The sequence below is a fragment of the Macaca mulatta genome, chromosome 4 (genome assembly GCF_049350105.2).
Source record: "Macaca mulatta isolate MMU2019108-1 chromosome 4, T2T-MMU8v2.0, whole genome shotgun sequence".
Classification (NCBI taxonomy): Eukaryota; Metazoa; Chordata; class Mammalia; order Primates; family Cercopithecidae; genus Macaca; species Macaca mulatta.
In genome coordinates, this window is record NC_133409.1 from 135508068 (window position 1) to 135525749 (window position 17682).

The 17682-nt window shown below is 34.8% G+C and overlaps 1 protein-coding gene across 4 annotated transcripts in view; it reads right to left on the bottom strand.

The window, feature by feature from the left end:
• Window positions 1–1205: 1205 nt before the first annotated feature.
• The window catches only part of SLC25A27 (solute carrier family 25 member 27), a 29765-nt gene continuing 13288 nt past the window's right edge, over window positions 1206–17682 (bottom strand). The window contains exons 6-10 of one of the 4 annotated variants that reach the window (XM_015136461.3): window positions 16301–16385; window positions 14860–14952; window positions 13831–13933; window positions 3773–3885; window positions 1206–1375 (exon numbers count right to left, since the gene is read on the bottom strand). In XM_015136461.3, coding sequence (XP_014991947.1) covers window positions 3841–3885; window positions 13831–13933; window positions 14860–14952; window positions 16301–16385 — 326 coding nt within the window. In that variant the 3' untranslated portion in view covers window positions 1206–1375; window positions 3773–3840. Of the gene's footprint in view, window positions 1376–3772; window positions 3886–6977; window positions 8727–13830; window positions 13934–14859; window positions 14953–16300; window positions 16386–17682 lie in introns of those variants that run through there. The other 3 variants (XM_015136463.3, NM_001260849.1, XM_015136462.3) reach the window with 3 other exon arrangements.

Sequence of the window (17682 nt, forward strand, 5' to 3'; positions counted from 1 at the left end):
CTTTACAGTCTATAGTTTCTATACTACTAGTTGGCCTTGTTTAAAGTTGCTTAGAAAAATTAACATTCACTGGATATTTTTAGAAAACAATTCAAGTAAGAAATACCCTGTTAGGATAATGAAAAAGACAAGCTATAGACAGGGAGAAAATATTTGCAAACCACATGTCTGACATAGGACTTGTATCTATAATAGATAAACAACTCTCAAAACTCAATAGTAAAAAAAAATAAATTTGGCAAAAGATATGAAGTAGCATTTCGCAGAGGAGGATGTACAGATGACAAAGAAGAATATGAAAATATATTCAATGTCATTAGTTATTAGACAAAAAAAAAAAACCCACAATGTTATATCATTACATTCCATGATAATGACTAAGCTAAAAAATTGTGATAACACCAGTACTGGCAAGAATGTGAATCAACTGCATCACTTATGTTGCTGGTAAGAATGTAAAATGGTACAGCCACATTTTAAAAACTATGTACTTGCCATATGACTAAGAAATTGCATTTAGGCATTTATCCCAAATAAATGAAAACATGTTCATGCAAAAACCTGTACATGAATGTTAATAGCAACTATATTCCTAATAACCCTAAACTGAAAACAACCTAAATGCCTTTTGATGGGTAAATGGTTCAACAAACTGTGGTATATCAATACCAAAGGGTCCTACACAGCAATAACAAGGAAAATGAATTATTGATGTGAGCAACAACTTAGGAAGGTTCTCCATAGAATTTTACTGAGTGAAAAAAATAGTAAAAGGTTACATACTGCATTGTTCTATTTACATAATATTCTTAGATTAACAAATTATAGAGATGGAGAAAAGATTAGCGGCTTCCAGGAGTTAGGGATGGGGAAAAAAGGGATGAAAGTGCCTATAAAGGGATAGCATTAGCCATGGGCTGATGAACTGTTCTTTATCTTGTGTGTAGTGATAGTTATCAAAGCTACACAAAGGTGATGAAATTGCATGGAATCACACACACACACACACACACACACACACACACACACAGAGAGAAATGTGTGCTTGTAAATGAGTGACTTTGGAATCTGTGGATTGTACCAATGTCAGTTTGCTCCTGGTTTTGATTGTGTACAACAGTTATGGTACATCCCTATACATTTTTTTGGAAACTTTATGAAAATCTAAAATTGTTTTTAAAAATTCTAAAAAATTAAGATTTCAGTGCCACAAAATACAATTTTATTAGAATACACACACAGACAATTCAAGACCAAATCATTATAGGGGGCAATGAGAGTAGAGAGAGCATAGTCTTTTGAGTTACAGCAGGATTGGCCTCCATTTGTAAGAGCCATGTAACCCAAGCAAATCATTTACCGTCTGTTTCCATATCTGAAAATGGATATAACGACATGCACCTTACACTTTGGTTCCAAGGACTGCATGAATTAATGTAAATACAGTTAACATGTTTGCATTAAATAAATACTTGAGATGCAACAAAACATAGTGGGAAAGGAAGGACTTTAGATTTTGAAAGTCCCTGTTCATCATCTCAGGGTGACATGGATAATAAAATTTTCTTGGTTAGGTTCTTCATCTCTAAAAATGGAACTATACTTAAATATGATGACTAAATGAGCCAATATGGGTAAAATACCCACCACAGGAAATGTAATAAGTTGTCGTTATTAGTAATATGAATGAAATTGAAACTTAAAAATATGTTCTCTCCTAAGATTCTTAAAGATTAAAAATCTTAAATTAGGTTTTTAAAAAATTTGATCTATTTAGGCATAATTTTTGTACAGTAAAACACTTTCATATTATACAGTTTGATGATATTTTGACAAATGTTTACAGTTTTATTCCCTTAAATAGTGTCTTTTGAAGAAAAGAGTTTGTAATTTTGATGAAATCAAATTATTCACACATTTTTCTTTTCTAAATGGTAGTTTATTTTGTTGTTATTGTTCCATTAAATCTTTTACTAACCCAAGGTGAAAAAACAAAACAAAACAAGAACTCACAAAAACAAACTTTCAGTGCTTTGTTTAGAAGTTTTATAATTTTAGCTCTTGTATTTAGGTCTATGATTCATTTTAACTTTACTTTTTGTAGTGAGGTAAGGATTGAGGATTTTATTTTTCCATATGGATATCCAATTGTTATATTGCCATTTGTTGCAAAGACTATACTATTCAGTTAAGTTATTGGCGCTTTTGCCAAAAATTAATTGACCATATGTATGTGAGTTTATTCTTTGACTCTTTATTCTGTTGCATCAATCTCTACATCTGTCTTTGTGCCAATACCCCTTTGTTTTGATTATTTTCTAAACTGCTTGAAAGCTAATCTTAAAATTAAGTAATATTAATCCTCTAACTTTGTTCTTTTTCCTCAAAATTGTTTCTGATTTTCTATATGTATTTTAGAATATACTTGTCAACTTCTGCAAAAAAAAAAAAAATTGAAACCTGCTGGGGTTTTATTAGAATTTCATTGTAGGTAGAGATCAATTTGACAAGAATTAACTTTGGAGCAATACTGAGTCTTTTAATCCATGGACACAGTTCATTGCTCTACTAAAATCTTTAATTTCTCTCAGTAATGTTTTATATTTTTCAGTGAACAAATCTTGTATACTTTTGTTAGATTTATATCTAAGTTTTTAATGTTTTTATGCTATTGTAAATAATATTAATTTTTAAATATTTTAGTCCCCAGTTTTTCATTGCCAGTATATCAAAATATATTTTTGTATATTGGCCTTATATCTTGTGAATTTACTAGGACTTCATTATTAATTCTTGTAGCTTTTGGTATCCTTGAGGCTTTTTTATATACATAATTATATCATCTGTGAATAAAGGCAGTTCTATGTCTTCTTTTCTAATAAATGTGTCTTTTATTTCCTTTTCTTGGTTTACTGCAATGGCTAAGAACTTCAGTACAGATTAGAATAAAATGGTGAGAATTGATATTGCCTTGTTCCTGATTTAAGGAGAAAGTCTTTCACCAATACAATGTTAGCTATAGGTTTTACTTAGATCCTTTTTAACAGGATGAGGAAGTTTCTTTCTTTTTTTTTTTTTTTTTTTTTTGCTATTTTGTTGAGAATTTTTATCAAATACTATTGAATTTTATCAAATACTTTTTCACATTCTATTGATACATGTTTTGTTTGTTCTGTTAATTGGGTGAATTATATTGATTTTTTTAGGATGTTGAACTAATTTTGTATTCCCAGGATAAATCTCACTTAGTCATGATGTATTTATACTTTATATGATGCTGGATTTAATTTGCTAACATTTTTTCGCATCTACGCACATGGATTTTTAAATTTTCTGTTTATTGTGGTACAATATACATAAAACAAAACTTACTATTCAAACCATTTTTAAGTGTAGAGCTCAGTGGCATTAAATATATTCACATTGTTGTACAACCATTACCACCATCCATTTCGATTTTTTCATCTCCCAAATTGAAACTGTACCCATTAAACAACTACTCATGCCCTCCCCACTATTCTATATTGTCTTTATGAATTTCATTATTCTAGTACCTCAAGTAAAATTATGTATGTGTTCACTTTTGCCTGGCTTATTTCACTCAGCATAATGTTTTTAAGGTTCATCCATGCTGTAGCATGTATTTTCTTCCTTGTTATTACCTTCTTAACTCAGAACTATAACAGGACAAAACAAAACCCGTGATAACAAGCAATTAGGCACTTTAAAACATTTACTTTTAAAATCAGAATAACACAGTTTATTTACTCACATATATTCCTGTCTGTTACCAGATATTTTCAGCAAACAGACATCTTTAAGCATCTTCATCTGCTTTTATCAAACCTTGAAGTGGCTCCTGCTGCTGTTGACAATCACAGCAGCCTGTTGGGGGTAAAGTATGGGGAGAGAAAAAAATAATGTATTCCTCAAAATTCGGAAATAATTAAACACTTGAGTGTGGGTAAAATGTGCATGTGTATGGCATCAATGAAGGCCAAATAAAGGCTTTGTTTCCGTACATTTCCATACATGCTTTAAAATGAAGAATAATGTAAGCATATCACATATTTATTAACTGTTAGTCAATTATATATTATTTGAAACTATCAAATTCTAGATTTTATGGAATAGCTATTAAACTGATGAAGATGATCCTTAAAAATTATGACATGTTTTAAACACACATGATCATTTAAAAACAATTAAGCATTTAATATGGTAAAAAAATTTTATAAAATCAGAAATGTTATTGACCCAACATAATTATTCTGAAGAAGAGAACAAAATGATTTAATCATGTGTATAAATGTCTTTCTCCCCACTCCCCAAAAAACCCTCTCAATTCAACGGGTACCTTCAGAGTGGCTCCTATTTGAAGTTTATAAGGGATACAAAGATGTGTTACATGGTCCTTGCTTTCAAGCGATACATCTTGTGTAGGGGATGCTGATACGTACATCTATGTAGTAGGGGAAGCAATGGGAGAAAGGGGGTACTGAAGATACTGAAGGCTTCAGAGAGGAAATAGTAGGTGATCGTTTTAGATAACTGAGGTAGAATTTAATCAATACAAATAAAGATGACTAGGTGGTGGTGGTGGGAAGAAAGGTAGATGGAGGGAACAGAATAAACTACATAGAAAAGCAGCAAGTATAGAGCATCTCCAGGGAAATAATTAGAGCAATGCATTTCCAAGGAGGTAGGGTACAGGTAGCAGTGAAAGGTAAAAGTGAGAAAAATGGCCTGTAGTCAGATTGAGAAGGTCTTGGATATAGCATTAAAGGTTTTAATTTTTACTATGTGTGTATATAGGAGAAATTGAAGGTGAGAATATGCCCAAAGTTGCCCAATGGAAGATGAGGGTGCTTCCCTGTGAAGAATGGATTTCAGGATGAGACAGTCCAGACACATTAAGAACTCTGTATTATACTTTAAGGTCTGAATAATTTTTTCCCCTATCTTGAAATACGAGAAAATAAACCCAGGCAAAAAGAATCCTAATGAAATTTTAAAAATTCTATTTTTTTAAACATTACATCAATATAATGGCTCCCTTTAAGTATATACAGGTTAAGATTCTAGAGGTCAATCACTTCAGCATTTTTTTTTTCTTTTGCAGACAGTCTCCCTCTGTTGCCCAGGCTGGAGTGCAGTGGTGCAATCTCAGTTCACTGCAATCTCCGCCTCCCGAGTTCAAACAATTCTCCTGTCTCAGCCTCCTGAGTAGCTGGGACTATAGGCGCATGCCTGCACGCCCAGCTAATTTTTTGTATTTTAGTAGAGACGAGGGTTTCACTCTGTTGCCTAGGCTGGTCTTCAACTCCTGAGCTCAGGCATCTGCCCGCCTTGGCCTCCCAAAGTGCTGGGTTACAGGTGTGAGCCACCATGCTCGTCTCACTTCAGCTTTTAAGGAAATGGGAATTCAGAAGTGAAGGGACTTGATCCTAGTTATACTCTTCTGTCAGAATTAGAACCCAAAGTAGGATACTCTGGGTTCAGTCTTTCTTCCACATTATCTGGCATTCAATAATAATATATATTTGCTTGGTAGTCATCTTTAAAGAGTCTCAGTTTAATTGGAAAGCAAAGAATTACTTATTTTCCTTTCCAAAGAACTTGTTTTAACCATCAAGTATTAAAATTAACCATTTTTTTCTAGGAAAGTCCTGAAGGAATTTGTTTTCATTAATAGAAAAAATATATGTAATTATAACAACTGTAAATAAATGTGCTTGAAAATTTGAAGATCACTGAGTAACAAATTCTTTTATATTTACATTGTCCTGAATTTTTTTATTAGCAAAGTAAAAGAGAAATTGCAGACTCATATGATAGTCACAGATTCTTAAAACAATAAAGATAAAATTAATTGATTCTTGTTATCAATTAATTTTATCTTATCAATGTAGCTGTAATCACTTTTTTCTTAATAGCAAATAAATGCTACTAAAGAGAGCAGAGATTTATATAAAAATGGAAGATGTACACCTGTCCACTAGTGGCTTACAATCAAATAGGATTTGGAGCACTTGAAAAAGACATGTTATTCCATATTGAAAGCAAACTTAATAAATGTTACCACTTTAATTATATATATAAATTAATTCATATATAATTTATATCTTATTGTATAAATTAGTCTATAATTAGATATACTAATTCATTTATACAAATAAAAAACTGTACATAATTAAAAATAAGTATATGCATTTTCAGTAAGAAAAAAATCATTTGAGAGGAGAAAAAATGTAGAGAAATACCACATAGAGTGGTATTATAATAAGTAAGTGAGTTTAGAATTCTTAAGCCTGTGAGTATGGACACAAAAATTACTGAAATTTTAAATCCTTTTTATTTACTGAGAATTATTTTGGAAAATGAGTTGATAATTCCGAGTTGGCAAAAATAAGCAGTGTTCCAAGATAATCAGTAGATATGATTTCATCAGAAAATTATGAATGTGATTGGATAAGTGATGGGTATACTGGATTTGGTTAGATTATAGAAGGTCTTAATGTTCAAGCTAAAGCATGGTGACTCCATTCTAAAATGTATGCTAGAGGCAATTCAGATTCATTTAAAATGTATGAGACAAAAATGCCATAAGGAAAAATCTGTTTTTAGAAGACTTTACTGGTTTGTGACCATGATATAAGAGCCTTCCTTGATACCTAATTAGTGAACAATAACTCTCAGTCATAATAATCATATTAATTAGGGGAACTGTGTTTTTATCCTGGCTCTGCTACTAAGTCACTCATGAGCATGAACAACTCTACTCTGAATCTCAGTTTACTAACATGTGAAATGGGAAGGTTGAATCAGATAATCTCAAGGAGTCATTTCAGGTTAAAAATTCCTGAAATTCATGTTGATCCAGATCCCAAGGAATGATGTCAGTGCATAAGCAGTGTTTTCATCCCAACTCCCCAACCCCCCAAAGAATAAAGCTAAATCAATTGTTCATGGTCCAGTTTGGATGTAATTATTTTGATCCAGTCTTTACTTAATTTTAAAAATTACAAAACATAAAAAAACAAAATTTTCCCAAAGTGGTTCAATGCAGAACATGTGGGAAGTTAAGCATATATATATATATATATAATATTTTACAATGCAATTACATATTGACAAATTCAATGAAAAAGTAGACCATCTAAATATTTTAAGAGATTAAACTTCACATTCTCTGCAACTAGAAAAACAATAAGCTACTGCATATCAGTACATGACATTCAAATATATTTTAAAGTGTACTTTCCCCTCTTAAAATGGCAGTGAGTATACATTAGTGCAACCACAAAGCACTTGTAAACTTTTTTCTGTTCAACATCATCCATGTCCATCAGAACCAATTCTGTTTGGCTGGCTCCAAGGCCTTTCTTGGGCCTGAGCTTCATGTTTTTCTATTTTAACAGTTACAGGCTTTATCCATAACCGCAGCCAACCATCCAGAAATGCCCACCGTCTGAGGCTGGGAGAGCTGGTGGTATATAGCTGAATTTGAAGAACTCTTTTACCTTTCTAAAATAAGAACATGGATTTGATTCAAAGATTGGAGACATAACTGTATACCATAAACAGATTTTTACTTATCACTTTTTAGGCAAGGAGCTTCGCTAAACTGAGTAAGAGTCAGGCCATTGGCAGTTTTAGTGTGATTTGTGAGTGCTCTCTCTGCCTCTCTAGAGCCCCTAGTGTCAGGTAAGGGAGATAAGAAAGGACGCATGACTATCTGCCTTGCTTTTAAAATACCAATGAAAGGCTGATGGTTAACAAAAGGTGCTTTATAAAAGGATCTATACAGCTGAGTTTTAATCAAATAAGTTGTAGTTCTTAATATATTACAATTCTTGAGAGCTAGCAATATATCTGGCTTGTAACAGACTATGTAACAAGGCAAATGCTCTGCTCTTTTTTCATCAAGATTCTGTGTGTGGCTGTCAGAGGAAGTCATTAGCATGTGCAGTGGAGTGCTAACCAATTAACACATCTAATGAGAGGGTACTGACAGCAGCCTCTTTTCTTGAAATTCAAACATCATTTCAACTTGATTTTTTTAATCTTTCTGACAAGAAGTACAACTTCCTTCAATACTAGGGAAACTCAAAATGTTTATTCATTAATTTCCATTCACCTCCCTTTAATTTACAATATGTACACTTTAACAATGACAGAAAAGTGAATTATCAAACTTCAATTATAAATACTGACATAACAGGTTAAATGTATTTCTTAAGCACTACGTATATGTTCTTCCACATTCCTATCATCTACTTCAGATCTGAGATGCTGGCTCCCTCCTGGTACTCCTCCTCTAAGCAGGCTCTTCAGCATAGAATAGCAACTCAAGGGCCAAACCTTCTTGCCCAAGGTGAAAGTGGTCAGGCTTCGATTCTTCTTTAGAAAATGCTGTGCGGGGTCTCATTGGATGGCCTTGTGAGATCCGACCAGATCACTTTTGGACAAAAAGAGGAGTCAAAGAGAACTTGGGTTTCCAGAAAAAAAATAAAGTGCTGCCCCCTATAAATCAGTCTCTGTGGAATAGGTGTCTTCCTAAAGAGGTAGAAATAATAGGGGGTATGTGTTGCAGATGCCCATATTTCAATAATACTGAACACTGTATCTTTAAGGGCTGCATCTTTAGGGGTTTAAAATGGACTGACTCCACTCATCTCTCTGATTTTTTCATAAGTAAGCCAGAACACCATTGACCAAGGGGTCTGAAAGATTAACCAAAGAAGTTAGTGCATATTTCAAAGCAATTATAAATATTCTACATATGTGCATACATATATTTGAATGACAAAGTCATTTTCCATCCACTTAGGCTGAAAACAAATATTTTGGTATTTCACCTTTGTAAAGGACTTTATAATTTACAAAGCATTTTTATGTCTTATTTATCACAGATTTCTCTAAACAACATCTTACAATAGAAAGGAAAGATATTAATATCCCTGTTTTTCAAATGAGACCACTGAGGCTTAGCAGTCAAATGCCTTTTGGCATGTTATAGAGCTAGACCACAGGCTTCTGTTTTCCATTCTCAGAGTTCTTTTTATTGAACCATTACTGGCTAAAGGGCTGGGACTCAAGATGCCTGAATTCTAGGCAGGCTTTTCTATATCTAGTTTGTATATGGAGCATAAAAATAAGTCACTTTAGAACTTGAAAGTGAGGAAGGTGAAAGATTATCCTTGGCGATTTAGGTCACAAAACCAACACCTGATGTCTCACAACATTTACATAAAAATTCACATTAAATATAGAAAAGCCCTTCCAGTTCAGAAAGCATTGTCTTTAACTTGAATGAAGGTATAGCTACATCTAAAGGAATTATAAAAGAATAAGGGTTAGAAGAAGACATAAATGCTGAGGATGTAAACAGTAAAGATACAGAGGGAAATCACAGGGTAAACACCGGAACAGAGAATGCCTTGGATCTAATAATTCCTGTCTAATTCAGTTCTAATCAAAATTGAACAGAAAGCAGCTCTATCATTCTAGAGTAGATAAATAAGCTTAAGCAATTAGAAAATAAAATGTATTTAGTTTTGTTTGTAAAGCAATGTTTATCTCATATTTGTTTGGAAATACTGAGCATGTTATATTAGTAAACTGAGAATTCACTAAGTAGTGGATTTAGGAGAATATATCTTGGTTATTTAAAGGTATGATGACATACATGAAATAAGGAATATAAAGCTATGATGATACCATATTCTTGTGACAACAAAAATGAAGTAAACGAATATAACTGGAGTTGGATGAAGAAGGTAGAGGTCTTAGTTAAGAACCCCTATGCAATCATTCTTAATTGCTGTGGTAATCAATCTTCTTCTTCATGTTAATGACATTATAGCAACAAAAACTATAGGCAAATGAAATAAGTACTGACCAGGGACTGAGCAAAGCAAGGTCATAGTACCTCTATCCAGTAGAAGGGATCAGGATAGAGTTTAGCTGGATTTTGAATAGAGTTTTTTTTTAAAGAGTAGGAGATCATATAGCCAAAGAATGTGGGTGGTATATAAATGGAATTTACCAAGCCTCTGTACAGGAGTAGCACATGTGGGCACTATGTTTGCTTGCTGATTTTCTCACTGATCTAGCTATGAGCATTGCAAATAATACAAGTGTATATGAACCTATATTGTTTCTTTTGGTCTATCTTTTGCCATAAGGCTGGAGAAAAACCAGAAGCAGAGTCCCTTTTCATGCCTGCTACTGTGGAGCTGAACACATAAGAGCTCTCTTGGGTTGATTAAGTTTACAAATAAGCTCCTCTTGTTCTGATTCTGTGTTAAGAAAGAAACCTTCTAATTATTACTTGAGTACCCATATAGCTTGAATTTAGGAAAAAACACATTGACCAGAGGACTTGAACATCTAGATCACTTGCCAAATGTGTCGTGCGATGTGAACGAGCCAACTATTGTGGCCTGATCATCAGTGTCAATGAGATCAGCTGAGTCAAATCTATATTTTCAAGGCCAATTTACTTGGAAATGCTCATGAACTAGGTTTCTGTGCTCCGGGTCATGCACTGTGGCAAATCAACCAGGCAGTGACTTTCTGGTGATCTCTGGTGGTTAGCTAGCCTTTCTTTAAATACCCCTCCACTGCGAGGAATGTCTCTTCAATTTTAAAACTTCTGTAGCTAGCTGCAGGATGTTGAGCAAATCAGTATACTGTGTTAGTAAGGAGCATAACGTTTTGAGTGGAACAGATCTGAGGTCAATTCCCAGCTCTGCCACATACTAGCTACATGAACTTGGGCAAGCTTCTTATATTTTGAGCCATGATTTTCTTATCTGAAAAATAATGAGGATAATACTGCTTGTTTTGCTAGGTTCTTATACAGTTTAAAAAAGTAATGTATGTAGAGCTTTGCACGTATTAAGTACTCTTTTTTGTTATTTATACTTCCTGAGTCATATGTATAAAGACAAAGGATTAAACAAAGTGGTCCCATCCTTTGTACTTAAATATTCTACCTGCCCCTCATCCCTTCTGACCCTGATTTTGGGTTTCTGCAATGGTCTCACTCATCCTCCTAAAGAAACACAAGAAGCCCCATTTGCTTTTTTCTGCCCCTCACCTTCTGCATATAATCAGTTACTAAGTCCTATGGAGTTAACCATAAATGTCCCTAAAATTTATCTTCTCTCCATTTCTACAGTCATCTAACTGGTTAGATCATTGCTAAAACTTCTTTTCTTATATCCTAGCTTTCAATGCATCTACTATACGGCTTCCAAAGTAATCTTGCTGTCAAACAAACCTTAGCACATTGCTCCCGGGCTTAAGCAGGTGCTCCATAGAGTTCATCTAAACTACTAGGCTTGGCCCACAAGGTTCTTCCCAACTTGGTCCTTAAGTACTTCTCTAACCTTATCTCCTACCATCTCCCCTATGAGGACCTATTCTTCAACCAGACTGAATTTTCTGTAGTTCCTCAAACATAACAGGCCTACACATGACATGATCCCTATGCTCATGTTGTACCCTTGTATTTCTCTTGACAAATGCCTATTGATGCCTCAAAGCCCAGATCAAATATCAGCTCTGTGAAGCTTCTTGTGACTTTCCAGATTTAGTCATAGCCATTTCTACTCCACTCTCTGTGTTCCCACAGAGTACTGTTCATACCACTGGTAGAGCAAGAATACAACCTCCTTAATAAGGCTATGTTATCGGGTGTCAGGCCGCCTGGGTTTGATGCCCTGAACCACTCACCTGGCCAAGCTATTTAGACTTTTGATGTTTTTTGTTTCCCCCTCTATAAAAGAGGGATATGATAGTAACCTACAGCACAGATTGTTGGGAGAATTCAATGGGTTAAGCCATGAAAATGATTAGCACAATATTGGCCATATACCAAGTGATTCAGTAGTATTTATTTAGTAATTTTTATTATTTCTGTAATTTTAACTACTTACATGTTTAACTTCTACATCTCATTGTAAGCTCCTCTAGTGCAAAGACTATGTTATTCCTCAGTGTTACCAGCGCTTATAACAGTGCCTGGTTTATGCAGGCCAAATCAAACTTTACCTTTCCAGTAAGAAACAGCCACAGTTTTGACATAATTTCAAGGTATAATCAAAACCACCAAAATAATATCTCAAACTCGAGTATACTTTTATCAGGTATTGCCAAGGGCTTTGGCTGTTAATTTCATATTAATACACAAATACCTACTATTCCTTGATGATATCATTTATTACCAACATTTCAATTACTATCTATATGTGGAAAATGCTCAAATCTAAACCTCCATCCTTGTATTCTCTCCTAAGACCCAGACCAGTATATTCAGTTTGTCATCCAGACATCTCTGCTTGGATGTCCTATGGGTATCCAAAATTTCACAGGTCTTAAACTAACCTTATTTTACCTACAGATCTTCTTCCCTGCAAATGATCCTTGTTTTAGGAAATTACATCATCATCCTCCTTATCTTCTCCAACCATTCTCCTATCCCCATCCAATTAGTCATGTTTCTATTCCCCTTCTACCTCCTAAACATGTTTGTAGTCCATCTTCTGTTCCCACTGTCATACTCTTGTCCAAGCCACCATTATCTCTCATATATCATTACTCCTGGTCTTTTCCCAATCCACATGACAGGCAGAACAAATTTTCTAAAAATGCAGGTTTCTTCAAACCGGTGCCCATTACTCTTCTGGCTCATATGTCCTTCCCAGTGTGGTGTCTGCCTCTCTCTGGTCTCACCCTTTGACTCTCTCCATGAGGTCTCTCTCTGTGGCTTGGCCTGCTAGGTTTCCTTGAACTCACCCTGCTCTCTGTCCACTCCAACTGTCCCTCTATAGAGAATGTTTTTTTTCCTGCCCTCTTTACCTGGCTAAGTCCTACTCATTTTGCAAATCTAAATTCAAAAGTCCATTCTCCAGGGAGGTTTTCCTAATTGCCAGTTTAGGCTGTACTTATTTGCTATATATTTCTATAGCACTATGCACTCTTCCCATAACATTTATCACTTATAGTTTCTTATTCAAAACTGAGACCTCAGGACAGGGCTTTGCATGATGTAGGTACTCAATTAAAAAGATACATGTAATATTATATATAATTGTATTATAATATATTGTGTTAATTTTTGATTGCTTGAATTTCTAAACCTATAACTCACCCATTCTTTCAAATGTTTTAACTTATAGAAAAGTCAGCACTTTGTTTTTATTATATTTGCTATATTGCTTAAACAAGTCTAATTCTACATTATAGATTAGAATTCTACATTTTATTATATTTTCTATATTGCTTAAACAAGTCTAATTCTATATCTTAGTTCACTGCAATGAAAAATAACATCTAAACCAAATAAAAATGATATAATGTTTTCTTATGAAGCAGAGTTTTGTAGTAATAAATATTAATGGGTAATGTAACATTTGCTATCAAAGTAACAAATTTTTTTGAAACAGTAAATTTTTTTGTAGGAGAGATCTCTAGTGTAAAATCTGTATATGTGTTCCAAAATATTATATTAAAATATACCTAAATGGAATACTAAAAATTTTACATGACAGAAAATCTATTTACTGGCTTTATAACAAGCCTATCAACTTATTCATTAATGGAGGTAACTTATTTTATCTTACTCTACCACAGAAGGCAAGATAACTCTAAGGAGAGGTGAAAGGAAATAAAAGAAGATTTAAAAAAGAAAGGACTTTGATTTGGGGGGCAGGGCCATGCTTCAAACCAGAAGAGAAAAGGGAAAATGCTTATAGATTAAAAGTAATTTAAGTACAAAGAAAAAAAAAAAAAAAACAAAGGAAGTAAACCTAACTTTACCATTCTCAGCCAAGATGGTAAAAAGCCTTTATATAGACTCATGAATCCTTCACCTTGAACTGCCTGAATCAAGCAGTCAGTTGATGATTTATACAGAAGTCCCCTACAAAGGAAACAAGATCCTTTTGTTAATTTTTTTCTGTGTAAAATATATATATATATATATATATATATATTTTCATAAAATTAAGTTGTCTAAGGAATCTTACAAAAATTAAATATTGGCCGGGCACAGTGGCTCACGCCTGTAATCCCAGCACTTTGGGAGGCCAAGGTGGGCAGATCATGAGATCAGGAGATTGAGGTCATCCTGGCTCACACGGTGAAACCCCGTCTCTACTAAAAAAAATAAAAAAAATTAGCCGGGCATGGTGGCGGGCACCAGTAGTCCCAGCTACTCAGGAGGCCAAGGCAGGAAAATGGTTTGAACCTGGGAGACGGAGCTTGCAGTGAGCGGGAGATTCCACCACTACACTCCAGCCTGGGTGACAGAGCGAGACTCCGTCTCAAAAAATATATATATATATTTTCTGCTAGTTTAGAAAAATATTTGTGGTTCTACAGATACAGATAACGTCTTTTGATCTTAAAGATATTTTCAAGGTTAACTCTTCTGATTCATGCCACCCTTGGTCTTATACTTAGAATTCACTCTATCTTTTTTCTTCCACAGAGAACATACTGTTTCATATCGAATCAAATTCTCCATGTTATCTACTCAAGTCATAAGCTTCTGAAGAAAGTGCTGTGTAAATTCTCAGCAGAATATGCTTTCAACAATTCTTTAAAAACAATAAAGTCCTAATAAAAACCTTGTGTCTAAATAATATGATTGTTAATTAGCTTATCTCCCCAAAGGCTTGTCACTTTTTCATCAAAGAGCAGGTAACTGCATAAAAACAATGCTCTTAATTTTCTCAAAAAACACACAAACACATTTCTATCAATAAAAAATGCAAAGATGCATCTTTGAAAAACAATGGTATTACAGACATTCAAGAACATGGATACTGAAGACTTTTTACTTACCTTCCTTGTTTATCTCGTGGTTGATTCATTATTCTGCTTTTGATGACATCAGCTGGTGTTCCCAGAATAGAAGCTACCAGTCCAGAACATAAACTATAAATACAAATAAATGAAATTGAAAGATGATATGTAGTAGTTTCTAGCTTAGGAAAGGGAATGTGGTATTCAGAAAGAATATACTACTAAATGTATTCTTATAAGCTTCATAATGCTCTTTTTGCTTAAAATTAATGCTAAATTAATTAAAGAGGTAGAAAAAAAAATCAAAAACAAAAAGAATGTCAGTTAACAAACAGGCATTGTGTACCTGCTGGTGCCAAGCATTCTTCTAGGCAATGAACAAGACAGGTAAGACCCTGCCCTTGAGGAGCTTATACTTCACTTGGGAAAAGGCAGAAGTGAAATAAATAATTTCAGAAGCTGACAAAAGCTATGAAAAAAAACATGGGGAAGTGTGACAGGGAGCAAATGGGTGACAGGCAGTCAGGGAAAGCTCCTGGGGTGACAGCAGAACTGAGTGGTCAAAAAGGACACATCTGTATGAAGACCTGAAGGAAGAAGGTTACATGAAGATAGAACAGTACATGCAAAAGCCCCGAGTCAGTAATACTCTCGGAGTGATTAAATTCACACACACACACACACACACACACACACACACACACTCCTACCTCCAAATATTTGACTTGACACTATTATATTTAGTTTTAGGGTCATCTAAATAGCATAGGAAGTTTTAGAATTTGGAAACAAGATCAGAAGCTAAATGAAATCACTATAATGTCAAGGACAGTAGACATCTATAAAATAAGTCATTCTAATGGATAATTTAAAATTGTGTTGCAAAGAGATCAAGGTACTGCTCCTTCCTGGAAAGGCCTTCCTCCTGTCCCTTTCTGTGAAGAGACACAGCTTTTCAAAACCCTTGTCTATTTCTACCTCCTTTGTGGATCCTTCCAAGTGGTTTTTTCCTTCCTCTGAACCCTGTAGTAACTAGTTGCTTCCTTTTAGCATTTCCTGTAGAGTGTTTTTATATTTGTCTTGTTTTCCTTGTTGGTAAGTTCCCTGGGTAGGAATTGAGTTTACTCCTTTGATGCCCACTGCAGAGCCCTGCCCAGTGCCTTTAACATAAAAGGCACTCAAACATATCTGTTGAGTTGGAGAGTCCATCATCATAGCCTGTTCCTGGGATGGCTCCATCAAGGTGCAAATATTTTGAGAAGTTTAATCCAAAACATCCTACAACTGTCTCTTCCCCATTCTAACTGCAACAAACTTTAAGAAATTCATCTTTATAAATATACTCTTCTCTAAAGGTGATGCCAGTACAATCCCAATCAAATGAGTCTAAAGAATTTATGCCAAATATAGAAGAAAAAGTTATTTAAAAACAAAAAAAAAAACAAAAAAAAACCCAGAGTCCAACTAAAACAATCCTTACCTTGATAAACCATGAGTCATGATATTGTCCTCAAGTGGTGTATTCAATACCAAGTAGTGTTTCACTGTATCGTAAGTGGTTAAATCTGGCAATGGAAAAAGTTTAAATATTCATCAGTCAACAGTGAATGTCTTGTGTCAAGAATATGCTAGGCTTGGGGCAGGAATGTGTACCAGGATAAAAGATACCAAGGAATCTTTCTTGTTCTCAAGGAAAGCACAGCTACAGAGAGAGAGGAAAAGAAGAAGAGACAGAAAGTCAAATGTATCATTTGGACTCCTGAATCTAGCTGTGCCTAAAGTCAGCTCAACCCCTGGGCCTTTTAGTATTTGAGCCAATAAATTACTTTTTTTAGCCAAAGCTGAATTGAAATCCTATCACTTATAAATAAAAGGTCCTGACCATTATTCTACATTAAGCCTTTTATACATTTTCAAGACAGGGTCTCTGTCACCCAGGCTTGAGTGCAGTGGCACAATCTCGGCTCATTGCAACCTCCGCCTCTTGGGCTGAAGCGATTCTTGTGCCTCAGCCTCCCAAGGAGCTGGGATTACAGGTGTGCATCCGGCTAATTTTTAAATATTTTTGTAGAGATGGGGTTTTACTATGTTACCCAGGCTGGTTTCAAACTCCAGAGCTCAAGAGATCTGCTCACCTCTGCCTCCCAAAGTGCTGGGATTATAGGCGTGAGCCACCGCGCCTGGCCCTTTTATACATTTTCTCTAATGGCAATGAAGAGCTATGGAAGGGTTTTAAATAGGAGAATGACATCACAATGCTGGAGTTATATAAAGTTTACCCACACTAAAGTATAGGGAAGTAAGTTTTAATAAGGCAAGAATGGATAGGTACATTTGATTGCACTGGGGGAAACAGCCATGGACAAAGTGAACAAACACCCTTGCTCTCTGTTGTGGGATGAGACAATCAAGTAAACTACATGGTGTTTCAGATGCACTTGCTCTTGAAGTAAATGCCCTGAAGACAAAGAAGGTAAGGAAAGGGACAGAGAGTACCAGAGGGTAGGGAGGAATAGTTTCTATTAATTTTAAATAGGGTGATCAGGCAAGACCTCTTGATAAGTGGACATTTGAACAGAGACCAAAAGAAAGCATGAGAAAACAAACTTGTAGATAGCTAAGAGAAATTGCCCCAGGCAAAAATACAGTATGCTTTCTAACCCTGAGTCAGGGGTCAGCTTGTGGTGGTAGAGGAACAGCCAGAAGACTGGGCCAGCAGCAGCAGAATATGCAAGGAGTAGCAGAGTCTAGATGATGAAGAGCGTCAGGAGCCAGGGGAGGCTTTTGAGCAGAGGAGTGACTGCCCCAGGTTACTATTTAGAACTTAACAGAACTACTGAGAACTCTATTAAGAACTCAATA